The sequence below is a fragment of the Palaemon carinicauda genome, chromosome 31, assembly GCF_036898095.1.
Source record: "Palaemon carinicauda isolate YSFRI2023 chromosome 31, ASM3689809v2, whole genome shotgun sequence".
Taxonomy (NCBI): Eukaryota; Metazoa; Arthropoda; class Malacostraca; order Decapoda; family Palaemonidae; genus Palaemon; species Palaemon carinicauda.
In genome coordinates, this window is record NC_090755.1 from 49,389,146 (window position 1) to 49,401,334 (window position 12,189).

General features: G+C 33.8%; 3 protein-coding genes across 3 annotated transcripts; 2 read left to right on the forward strand and 1 right to left on the reverse strand.

Moving 5' to 3' along the window:
• Positions 1-967: 967 nt before the first annotated feature.
• On the reverse strand, positions 968-2,104 carry LOC137624933 (neuropeptide-like protein 33). Its single transcript, XM_068355864.1, has 3 exons — positions 1,823-2,104; positions 1,525-1,668; positions 968-1,274 (listed from the first exon to the last, which is right to left on the reverse strand). The coding sequence occupies exons 2-3, from the start codon at positions 1,606-1,608 to the stop codon at positions 1,047-1,049; spliced, it is 312 nt and encodes a 103-aa protein (XP_068211965.1). The 5' UTR covers positions 1,609-1,668; positions 1,823-2,104; the 3' UTR covers positions 968-1,046.
• Positions 2,105-6,172: 4,068 nt separating this feature from the next.
• On the forward strand, positions 6,173-6,790 carry LOC137624934 (keratin-associated protein 19-8-like). Its single transcript, XM_068355865.1, has 2 exons — positions 6,173-6,214; positions 6,495-6,790. Exons 1-2 carry the CDS (start codon positions 6,206-6,208, stop codon positions 6,720-6,722), a joined length of 237 nt encoding a protein of 78 aa, XP_068211966.1. The 5' UTR covers positions 6,173-6,205; the 3' UTR covers positions 6,723-6,790.
• Positions 6,791-10,572: 3,782 nt separating this feature from the next.
• Positions 10,573-11,388, forward strand: LOC137624935 (keratin-associated protein 19-8-like). Its single transcript, XM_068355866.1, has 2 exons — positions 10,573-10,610; positions 11,164-11,388. The coding sequence occupies exons 1-2, from the start codon at positions 10,602-10,604 to the stop codon at positions 11,386-11,388; spliced, it is 234 nt and encodes a 77-aa protein (XP_068211967.1). The 5' UTR covers positions 10,573-10,601.
• Positions 11,389-12,189: the final 801 nt, after the last annotated feature.

Genomic DNA, 12,189 nt, shown 5'->3' on the forward strand with positions numbered 1-12,189 from the left:
TTCCAGGTCTGGTGTGGATAATTTAAAAGAGATGGAGTCTCCCTATCTGACTCCTACACCAATCAGATTTATCTTGCCATCTCTCTGTAGTTTTAGGATTGTCGTCGTTCCCTTATAGATATCTTCAAGTGTTCTAAGATAAGATTCCTCTATTCCTTGTCTTTGAAAAGCTTTCATCAAGCTGAGGTTTTGACAGAATCAAAACCTTTCTCAGTCTTTAGATAGTGGTTGATCGTACGCTTGATTTTTCCATTCGTTGGATAATTACATGGATATGGTCAGTTGCAGAATACCGGTCCAAAAGCCTGCCTGCTCTCTTGGTTTATTGAAGACTATCTGTGTTTTCTTTCGGCCTAATATGATCATCGTAAATATATCATATATTGATGAGAATAAGATTATTTAGAGATGAATTTGGGAAGAAGCATATGGCTGAAAGGTGAATTTTGAATTATATTGGAGCCAAACACTTCCACAAACTTATTTTCTCAACCAGAATATTTCACTAAACAGTGGGTAATAATTTTGATATTTCGTTTTTATATTCAGACACTTTTAGTAAAAATTGTTCCTCCTTATCTTGAGGAACTGCAATAGAAACACACACAAAAACTTCCTGTATGTTGATAATCAGTCACTGATAATATCCAAGCAAAGGCATAACTGTTGGCCCCAGGAATTTCTATTTTAATTTTGGAGATAAAAAGAATAAAATTGGATGGAAATGTTTGCACATTAATTATCACCATAATGCAACACTATCAAAAGATTATTCCCTTATCTATCATTAAGCTAATTATAAGGACTGGAAACTCCCCAATGATATTTTGTCACTGAATAACTGAATATTTGAAAAGATATTGGAAGGAGAGAAGGGCACATTAAAATCATTTTGAAAAATATAAAGCTTTATTATGATATGAAAATAATATATTTCATATTTACTAGAACAAAATAATTCCTTGACTGTTTCTACAAAAGATTTGTCAGAATGATATCTTGAAGGCCATAGTTGATTTAATTTTCAATATCTTCGAGAAGAAAAATCACCCGTAAAATCCTCCAAATCCACCATATCCGCCACCAAAGCCTCCGAATCCGCCTCCGTATCCGCCGTAGCCAAAGCCAAAGCCATGTGGTCTGTAGCCATAGCCGCCGAAGCCATAGGGACTACCTCCAAAGAAATGTCGTCTGCTGGGTTCAGGTGCTGGAAGGGCTCCAGTCAGTTCCACGAGGGCAAAAAATGCCACCAACACCAAGAGGGCAACACTGATCTGCAAAGGAAAGTTAAGAGAAATCAATTTTCTTTTCCTTGTGTAGAAACTTATATATATATATATATATATATATATATATATATATATATATATATATATATATATATATATATATATATATAAGGAAGAGAGAGAGAGAGAGAGAGAGAGAGAGAGAGAGAGAGAGAGAGAGAGAGAGAGAGAGAGAGAGAGAGAGAGAAAACATTATAAAGTTATAGAGCTAGATAATAGGTCATAATAATCTTACCGTTCTCATAATGAATAGGATTTTTGTTGCTTCCTTTACTGATTCTGGAAAGCGTTTACTTCTCCTTAACCCGACGTTCTCCATTTATACAAATTTCAGTCCAGTGTGCTGAGTTGCCAAGACCTCTATTTTTGCCACTGGATACTATAGGAATTTATGCTTTTAATGGCAAAGAAAACGTTTGATTATTGTTTTGGTTTGTGTTACCAAATGTAATTATTTAAGATATTGATAATTCATCGTAGATTAACTATTAGAAAAAAAAACATATATTAATTTCGTGTTCATAAAGTATTACTGTTTTTATCGTTGAGAAATTCCTTGCGTAAGAAAGGGAATCTCGGGGTAAAACCGGTACTCAACTGTCCTGCAAGATTCTTGGGGCATTTTTTAGCATTCCAGAGTGTGGCTCACTCCTATTTCTTTCTCTCTCTCTTTTCCCTCTGCGTAGGTGTCTTGTGCGTGCATCAAATGGAGCCTCGCGCAGAACGGGTTCTAGGGTTTTACGGCAATTTAATATTGCGAAAGTACACTTAAAGAAGGTTCTTTCTTGACTGATTTTGATGTAAACGTTTGGCTCGGGGCTGCGAATTGAAAAAAAAAAGGAAGGAATGTTTATATAAAGATAGTTAAAGTAATTGAATCTATGGAAAAGAATGGAAACTATTATACATTCAGTTTAGGGATGAAAGAAGAAGGGAATAAGAAATAAAACTAAGAAGATGAAAGAGAGGAAGTACGAAGCAAAATTAAATTCATTAGAAAATATCAAAGTTTTCGAGAATTGACGGAATTTTTTTTTTTGGGAAAAAGATTAAAAGGGGAGAGAAAAGTAAAGGAGAAAATATACTTGTAGCGTCTTTGCCTGGTGATTGCCCGACTGTGGTTCGAGTCCCGCTCAAACTCGTTAGCTCCTATGGTCACTGCAACCTCACCAGTCTGTCTGCTGAGGCCTCAGCAGCCATTGCCTGGCCCTCCTTGGTCCAAGCTTGCGTGGAGAGTGGGTGGCTTGAGCGCTGATCATATGTAATAAGATTAGTCTCCAGGGCATTATCCTGCTTTATAGGGCAATGTCATTGTCCCTTTGCCTCTGCCATTCATGAGTGGCCTTTAAACCTTTAAAAACAAAGAAGAGACATATGAAGAGAATCCTTAGAAAATAGCACAGCATCATACTATTCTACATCGACGCTTAGGGAAGAAGACTGTTGAGAAACAGGATGGTGAAGTTAAAGAATTTTTTTTTTTTTTTTTTTTTTTTTGTGGATCTTGAAGTCATTTGAAGTGAAAAAATATGATAATTACTCTATCCCTTTATTAAAAGGGCCTCTAGTTTTCTTAGCACAGCGCTAATTATAATCCGAATGAAACGGAAAGGTTCCCCATAAATTGATGAGAGGAAAGTTTGGTCTCTTGTCATGAAGAAATGGGAAACAGGATATTATGAGGATATTAAGTATAAAACAAAGTGTCGCATCCGTGGAAAGATTGAGATAAAATATTTGATCAGATATGCAAAATTAATGTCAGAAAGATTACAAATGGGTGATTTACTGTACTGTAAATGGGACTTTATCCTTTTATAAGGGATAGAGTATAATGTGTAGAATTAGAAAAAAAAAAAAGATCATTTGGAAATTCTATAGATAACTGACTGGTATAAGGATGAAGTTGTGAAGGTATGTTTTCTGGAGGGAATAAAGAGAGAGAAAGTGAATCCTGATAATTGAATTGGGTGGAGAATAAATTTCCTTTAAAATAATGGACGAGACAATCTTATGCAGAAGTACTAGACACACATATTTCTAATGAAGGATTATAATTGATTCATTACCAATAGAAAAAGCAATAGTCTATCATTTATATTTAATGCCAAGAAACTATGATATTAGGTTGTGTTGCAGAGAAACAAAAATCCCAAACTCTAACTTGAATAGACCTCCACCTGCCATACCCAAGCTTGCATATATATCAGAGTAAAATGGTTTTTATTAGAAATAAGATGAATATAATAGAAAAGTTTTGTACCTATATTGTAATGCAACAAATTTAGAATACAGCAAAACGAGGAGGTTTCCAAGTAAGTTTTTCCTGCCCGTGACAGTAGTTTTGAAACAAATTACTTGTTTGTCAATGCTCAATTATTGCTAGATGGATCACTTTTAAATGGATGGATCGGTGGTTTGAAAGCAAATGAAGTTCATGAGCCAAGAATTACCTATTGTCAAGTTTGTCGAAAATGGTCCGTTGGTTCTTGGAACAAAACGAAAATAAGATAAGATTAGAGAAAGATGTTGGATCTGAAGAACATATGATAGAGGTGATATTGAAAAACAATTGCACAAGATTAGTAGCAATACAAATGGAAATATGATCTAAGTGGGAAACCTCAAAGGCAAATGCAATGTCTTTGCAAAGAGTAGCCGGAATAATCCGGTTCCTCTCCGGAATTTTACCTCCTTGACTTTTTATGAGAGTCTATAACTAGTTCTTGTGTTAGGGATGATTACATTAATAGAACGAGTTGACGTTTTTCTGAGGGTTTCGTTTCCTGTGATTTCCCTCTTTTTGTTTGTCAGGATCAAAATATTAATTCTGAGATTGTACAATGTGTTCCCCACAATACGCATCAAGGGTTTAGTATTATATACTGTATTTGTCTATCTATCTATCTATCTATCTATCTATATATATATATATATATATATATATATATATATATATATATATATATATATGTATATATATAAATATATGTATATATATATATATATATATATATATATATATATATATATATATATATATATATATATATATATATATATATACGTCAATATATAAGTTGCATGAATAAGGACATAAATAACACATTAGAGTTTTTCTTCTTTTGATTATATAAACTGGGTTATTACACTTGAGCAGCGATGAGAACCTGAGACGGGTTTCTATTATTCTCCCGACGACCCCGTCGGACTGGCCGTTGTATGAAGCAAGGAAAGCGTTTCACCTCTCCTAATGTGCTGAGATGACTGAATTGGGGGAATCTCTTCTGTGGGAAGATTCACGTATACTCTCACGTTAGTCTCACATTTGACTCCTGAAACTCATGAGGCCTTTCGAAAGGTTAATGTTCTCCATGTACAAAACTGGAAGTTCACATAGTATATCGTTGTATCAGTCAAAGGGTATAGGACACTACTCCTCCCACCAGGCTCCTCCATCCTGAGGATATATTCTCTTGCCCCCTCTAGACTATGATAGATGAAGGCCTTCTAGTCCGGGTCAGGTCATTTAATACTGCAGAAAGATACGTAGCTGAAAAATATTACACGAAAATAAAAAGAAAATATGTCCCAATTCACATAAGCATCAACATATAAATGAGAAATGTCCTCTGTAAATGTGTACACCTACTTATTCTGAGCTATTGTACTTACAATGTAGAACACCTAAACAAAATTAGTCACAACGATAGAATATCGGTATTAAATCAACAGACGGCCTCTGGGTTAAGCATACGGGGTCGTGCAGGTGGGGTAGGGGTAGGAATGGTTTCTATTTCTTCCTCTTGGTTTTATCAGTCCAGGTTTCATCAGATGATTTTTGAATTCTTGTCTGTTATCACTAATAAATATTTTTTGAGCAGCCAAGTCTAGTATTGAAAGAGCGCAACGAATTAATCAAAGAATTTGCCATTTTATCTGGAAAAATATTTAGGCCGTTGTTGCGTTTGTGCCTGACCCCAAAATTGGGCCCTTTTTGGCCGTTTGTGGGCCATTTATCTTCATCAGTTTTTCAAAGCAGTGGGTGGGGGTTAACTTTGGGCGTGTCTAGTAGGTAATTATTGCTACCCTAAGATTTGGAAAAAGAGTTTCTTATATATTCTATACATTTTCTGTCCTTCCATACATCCACTCTTTCTTCTTTAACTCTGTTTTTTATTATTCCTTCCTTCTTTCATCTTAATCGGATATTCCACTGCCAGTCAGATAAATTTCTAGTAATTTCCACGTATATTTTTAGGGCAGAAACATCTATCTAACTGTCTTTGCTTGAACATTTTTTTCGTTTAATTCACATACCCATCCCAAACATATACATTTAAAATTGGTCATGAGAAAATTTTCTTCTTCATGCACTACTTGGATTTTGCAATATTAAATTGGAATGTAAACCTGGAAGCCATTCTGCCCGAGGCTCCAGTTGACTCACGCACCAGACAGCTAAGCATTGGAGAAAGAAAGAAATATAAAAATGAAAAAGAAATATAAGGAGACAAACTCTGAAAAAAAAGAAAGAAAAAAAAAACGCTAATATATTGCAGGATAAACGATCCGGTTTTACCCCGTGATTCCCAATCTTACGCAAAGAATTTCTCAACAACAGAAAATATGATGTTTTACGCACACGAAGTTGGTATATATTTTAATTCTAATAGTCAATATAGGATGCATGATGAATATATTAAATAAATACATTGGATAACACATATCTAAACAAGAACCAAACGGCCAATTTGCAATCAAACAAACAAATTCCTTTAAAATGCACATGAAAAATAGAGGTCCTGGCAACTGAGCACACTTGAACGTGCTTCGTATAAATAGAGAGTGTCTGGTGAAGAAGTAAACACTTAACAGAAGAATCAATAAAGGAAGCAACAGAAATCATATTCATCATGAGAACGGTAAAATTATTATGAAATATTGTGTATTATTAAAACTTCACTACATATATATATATATATATATATATATATATATATATATATATATATATATATATAGGTGTGTTTATATATATATATATATATATATATATATATATATATATATATATATATATATATATATATATATATATACACACACACATGTACTGCATAAACACATGCCGCATTGATATTTTTTCATAGCTAAAAAAAAAATAAACATAAAAGAAATTTCCTCTTCTATCTTCCAATATAGATCAGTGTTGCCCTCTTGGTGTTGGTGGCCTTTTTTGCCCTCCTGGAACTGACTGGAGCCCTTCCAGCACCTGAACCCAGCAGACGACATTTCTTCGGAGGTAGTCCCTATGGATTCGGCGGCTATGGCTACAGACCACATGGCTTTGGCTTTGGCTACGGCGGATACGGGGGCGGATTCGGAGGCTTTGGTGGCGGCTACGGTGGATTTGGAGGATTCTACGGGTGATATTTATTGCTTGAAAATTAAGTCAACTATGGCTTTCAAAATATAATTTCTGACGATTCTTTTGTAGACATTCATGAACTTTTTATTTTTATAGATAGAAATTATACTATTTTTTTTATCATAATAAAACTTTATATTTTTCAAACTGGTTCTAATATGCCCTTCTCTGGTTCCAATATCTTTTAAGATAGTGAATCTCAAATTTATGAGGCGGTGTAGTTCAAGAAGTGAACATCTACCCATCAGTTATTCATTGAAAATGTATTATTGGGGATTTTATCAGTTTCCAGTCCTTGTAATTAGCTTAATGATAAATAAGCGAATAATCCGTTTTGTGATTTTCCTTTATGAAGATGATGATTAATGTACAGTCCCTTTCAATTTCGTTCTTTTTACCTACAAGATTGAAATGGACATTGCTAGGGCCAACAGTTGTGTCCTTTCTTTGTACTGGGAATTTTTTTTTTATCTGTGCTTCTCTTGTAGTTGCTTAGCATAAGGAGGAAACATGTGTACCAAAAGTGTTTCAATGCAGAAAGGAAATACGTGAAAGTGATTAGTGGAATACTCTGGTCAAGAAGATAAGTTTGCATAATAGTTTACCTGCATGACAATATGAAAGTCACCTTTCAGAAGTACGCTTCCTCCCAAATTCCTATTCAAATAAGTTCTCTCTCGATAATACATAAAATATTTATAATGATCATATGAAGTCGAAAAGAAAGACAACTAAACTCTAATCAACCAAGAGAGCAGGCAGGTTTTAGAAGATGGTATTCAACAGCTGTCCATATCCATGCAATATATCAGCTAATGGAAAAATTAACAGTGTGAAAAACCACTGCATGGAATTTATAGACTACGAGAAAGCTTTTGATTCTGTCAAAACTTCAGTAATAAGGAAAGCCCTCCAAAAGCAAATAGTGGAAGAATCTTATGTTAAAACACTTAAAAATATCTATACGGATAGTACAGCAATCCTAAAATTACAATAGGATCTCTCCTAAATTATTTACAGCCTACATAGAATAAATTTGTAAAAACTTAGATTGGGAAAATGTTGGAATCATCTTTAATGGGTAATACCTTAATAACTGAATTGCAGATAACATAGTTCTATTTAGTGAACCATGGGAAGAATTGTAAAAGATGATACAAGATTTGAATAGAGAAAGGAGAAATGTAGTACGGAAAATGAATATGAGTAAAACTAAAATAGTGTTTAATGAAATACAGAGACAACATAGAAGGGTTATGGAAGAACCTCTAGAGATTGTTAATGAATATACATATTTAGGGCATGCAGTAGGTGTCTCCCCAGGACATGAGACTAAAATTAAGAATAATAAGCGTGAGATCAAGAGCTTTTGGTAAAAAAAATAAGATCTTGAAAGGAAAATACAACATGCTCTAAAAAGAGAATTATCTAAACAGGAGATCTTACCGGTATTAACTTATCCATCAAAAACTTGTAACTTAACTAAAGCCGTAGAGCATAACCTAGTTAGACCTCAAAGAACTATGTATAGAATAATGATTGAAAGAACACTAAAAGACAGAAAAAGAAAACATAGAGACGGGAGAGAACTGAAGTAGAGGATATCCTAACAAGTAAGAACAGAAATAGACGTGGGTAAGGCATATAATGATAAGATAGATAATAAAAGGACAAAAAGAATAACAAAATGGGTCAAAAGATATTGCAAACGAAGTAGGGGAAATAAAGAGAAGACGATTGATAGATGAGCTTATAGCATCTTGCTTTTCCAACCAGAGTTGTAGCTTAGGCAGTAGTAGGAATAATAATAGACAGGGAAAGAACGGCCATAAACCGACACAGTTTGGAGGAATATCTGAGGGCTTTTCTCCTGCAGAGGACTGTTAACGGCTGATGAGGAAGATAAAGATTATATATATATATATATATATATATATATATATATATATATATATATATATATATATATATATATATATATATATATATATATATATATATATATATATATACAGTACATGCATAACCCTTATGCTTATTTAAGGAAAACCCTGTACATCTGTTGGTACTCCCATGCAAAAGTAATTATTTCTAATAACACTGACAAGCAGCATTCTCGGTGATGATTATTTTTTCTCTTTTTTTTCGTGGATGTTGAGGAAGGAAATAGAGGTCGAATAGGGCAGAAGGTGTAAAGGAAAGATCACCTCTAGAGTCACTGTGATGAGAAGGACAAAACTTATATAAAAGCAAACGTTGTAAAACATGAATTTATGTGACCACAATATGGATAAAAACCTTTTGATAAATTTATCGTCGAGTAAAAGAAGACCAGAACCTTTCTATTTCAAATAGAGACACCCTTATTTGATTTGATTAAGATACAAGTTTGTATATTGTCAGGGTGTAAAGATGTGAGTCTGAGTTAAAGCTTGGGGATGTAACCAATCCAAGTGGTATATGACACTTTCTTTAACATAGCAGCATTTTGTTTCAGTGTTCAACCTACAAATTTGACTTTTATCGTTTTACTGAATTATCAATAACCCTTAATTCAAAGCAATAATTTAATGTGTAATTGCACATTTTAATCCTTTGCCCCCTTATATGAGTTATTCACGACCCATGTAGCATAATTCTTTTCCTCACTTTGTCTCCTCCTTAGAACATACCCTTTCAAATTCCTCCTCTTACAAATACTCCATCGGAGATCACAAAATAATTGTTAACCCATTCAGCCATCATGAGAATTTCCATAGGAATTCTCCATATATTCCATCCTTCGAGTAAATAGTATAAGTCCTATCCACATATCACTGCAACCAGCAGTTTTCATACATTTAAAATCTTTCAAATATCTAATAAAATATGTTATTGCCATCTTACCACGTAAACTTTTTTTTTTTTTTTTAAATTAAAATAGTTTCCATTTTTCATGACAAGAGACCAGACTTTCCTCTCATCTATTTATGGGAAACCTTTCCGTGTCATTCGGTTCATAAGTTACGATAAACTGTGAAACCCAATGGCACTCCTGTTAAATTGATGCAATAATTAACCCAAAGTTACATTTGAAAATGACTTTAAGATTCACAAAAAAAGTCTTTTTAACTTCATCATTGCTCAATCAAGTCTGTTTATCTTCAGTCTTCTTCCGATGTAGAATAGTGAGTTGCTGCACTTTCCTCTGATACTTTATAGGTCTCTTCTTTGCATTTGCTTTCGAGATACATTTTCTCCTCGTCTTTTTTCTCTCCATTTTATATTCAAAAAAAAAAAAAAAAAAAATCTTTCAATCCCTAGAGACTTTTGATATCTGACCATACATTTAATTCTGCTTCCTATCTCCTCTGTTTCATATTTTACTTAATTTCTTTTTTATTCCGGCCTCTTTCATGAAAAATTCTTTTTTTACACTTCAGATGAATGTGTAACAAATTTCATTCTTTTTCATAAGACTAAAGCCTCTATTTGTGTTTATGTAAACATTTCTACCTTATGCATAATGTAAAATTAGTCAAGAAAGACGCTTCTTTAAGTGTGGTTCTCCAATGTTAAAATGCCGTTAAACTCTGGAACATCCCCAAGGAGACCGGATGATTCACGCACCAGACAGGTACGCTGCGTAGAAAAAAAGAAAAGAAAATAGGAGCGAGGCAAAGTCTGGAATGCCAAAAGCGACAGCAAGAATCTTGCAGGACAGGCAGGGCCCGGTATTACCCTGTGATTCCCATTCTTACGCAAGGAATCCTGCTGCAAATATAGAGGTTTTGGTAACTCTACGGATTGGATCGTGCTTTGTATAAATAGAGAATGTCGGGTGAAGCAGAAGTAAACCTTTTCCAGAATCAGTAAAGGAAACAACGGAAATCCTATTCATCATGAGAACGGTAAGATTATCAGAAGATGTTATCTCACCTTGAAACTTTTAAAGGTTAATCTAACGTCGATGATATTCGAATATTAATTTTCCGGTTTTTCAAAGAGGAATACAAATACAAATTATACAGAATCAATTATATCCTGGATCATTATTTGCAAATACTATTGTCATTGAATGTGTTAAGAACTAAAGGTATATTCACTGCAGGATATACCCTTTTCATGACAATGAGTTATTTATATCCTCGGAAACATTCATGCATACACATTTATATATATATATATATATATATATATATATATATATATATATATATATATATATATATATATATATATATATATATATATATATGTGTGTGTGTGTGTGTGTGTGTGTATTTATTGACATGTATATCTATATATATGCATATATATTCATGTATCTATTCATATACGCATGTGTGTGCGTGTGTGCGTGTGTTAAATATTTACTTATCTACATATAACGCATATCAATTTTAACATATATTCTTACAAAATGATAATGAAATTGGTTTCCTTTTCTGTATTCCTATGCAGATCAGTGTTGCCCTCTTGGTGTTGGTGGCATTTTTTGCCCTCATGGAAGTGACTGGAGCCCTTCCAGCACCTGCACCCAGCAGACGGTTCTTCTTTGGAGGTAGTCCTTATGGATTCGGCGGCTATGGCTACAGACCACATGGCTTTGGGTTTGGCTACGGCGGATACGGAGGAGGTTTCGGAGGCTTTGGTGGCAGCTACGGCGGATTTGGATTTCACGGCTGATATTTTTCCCTGAAGATACTGAAATTCACTCCTTTATGAAAAACTTTCTTTATCAACATTCGCTGAAACGGCCTCATATCAAAATAGAAAAATAAAAAAGTTATATGTTAATAAAACTTAATTCGTATTAAATGACTTTTAATGTATCATTCTTTTCCGATAATTTCCTTCAAAATACTGAATGATTTCACATTACTCAAGTATTGAGTCCAAGAAGTGAACATCTACCGATCATTTCTTCAGGGATAATGAATCATCATAGTTTTCAGTCATTGTATTTAGCTTAATGAATAATCAAGGAGTTACCCTTATTATTTTCTCCCTTCTGGCAGCAATTTACAATTAATGTACTTTAATGAATTTAGTCTTTTTATCTCCTAAAGTAACGTAATAATTGCTAGGTCTGCCAATAGTGTTCTTTGCCTGGATATTAACAGTGACTATCCAGAAAGACGTCAAGATTCAAGTTAAAGGGACATCGGTTATTGATACACGACTAAACTAATTCTGGCTGATCCTTCCTAAAGAAACTGAGTCTGTTACAAAAGCTTCTGGTTTTCTATGGATGATTCTATTAAGAAATCTATCAATGTAAATGAAAAGGTCAGGACCTTAGTTTTGAGTGATTGTACTAAAATTGACATACATGTGAAATAGCGATCCTTGTTCTAGAGAAGCGTATTATAAGTGGGTCATCTAGCAAGAGATATGCAGTTTTTAGGCTATCAATGAACACCAAGTCTTCTTTGCCACGAATGTTCATTAGGTAAGCCTTTGTGGTACGCCAGATCCCTAGGAAAG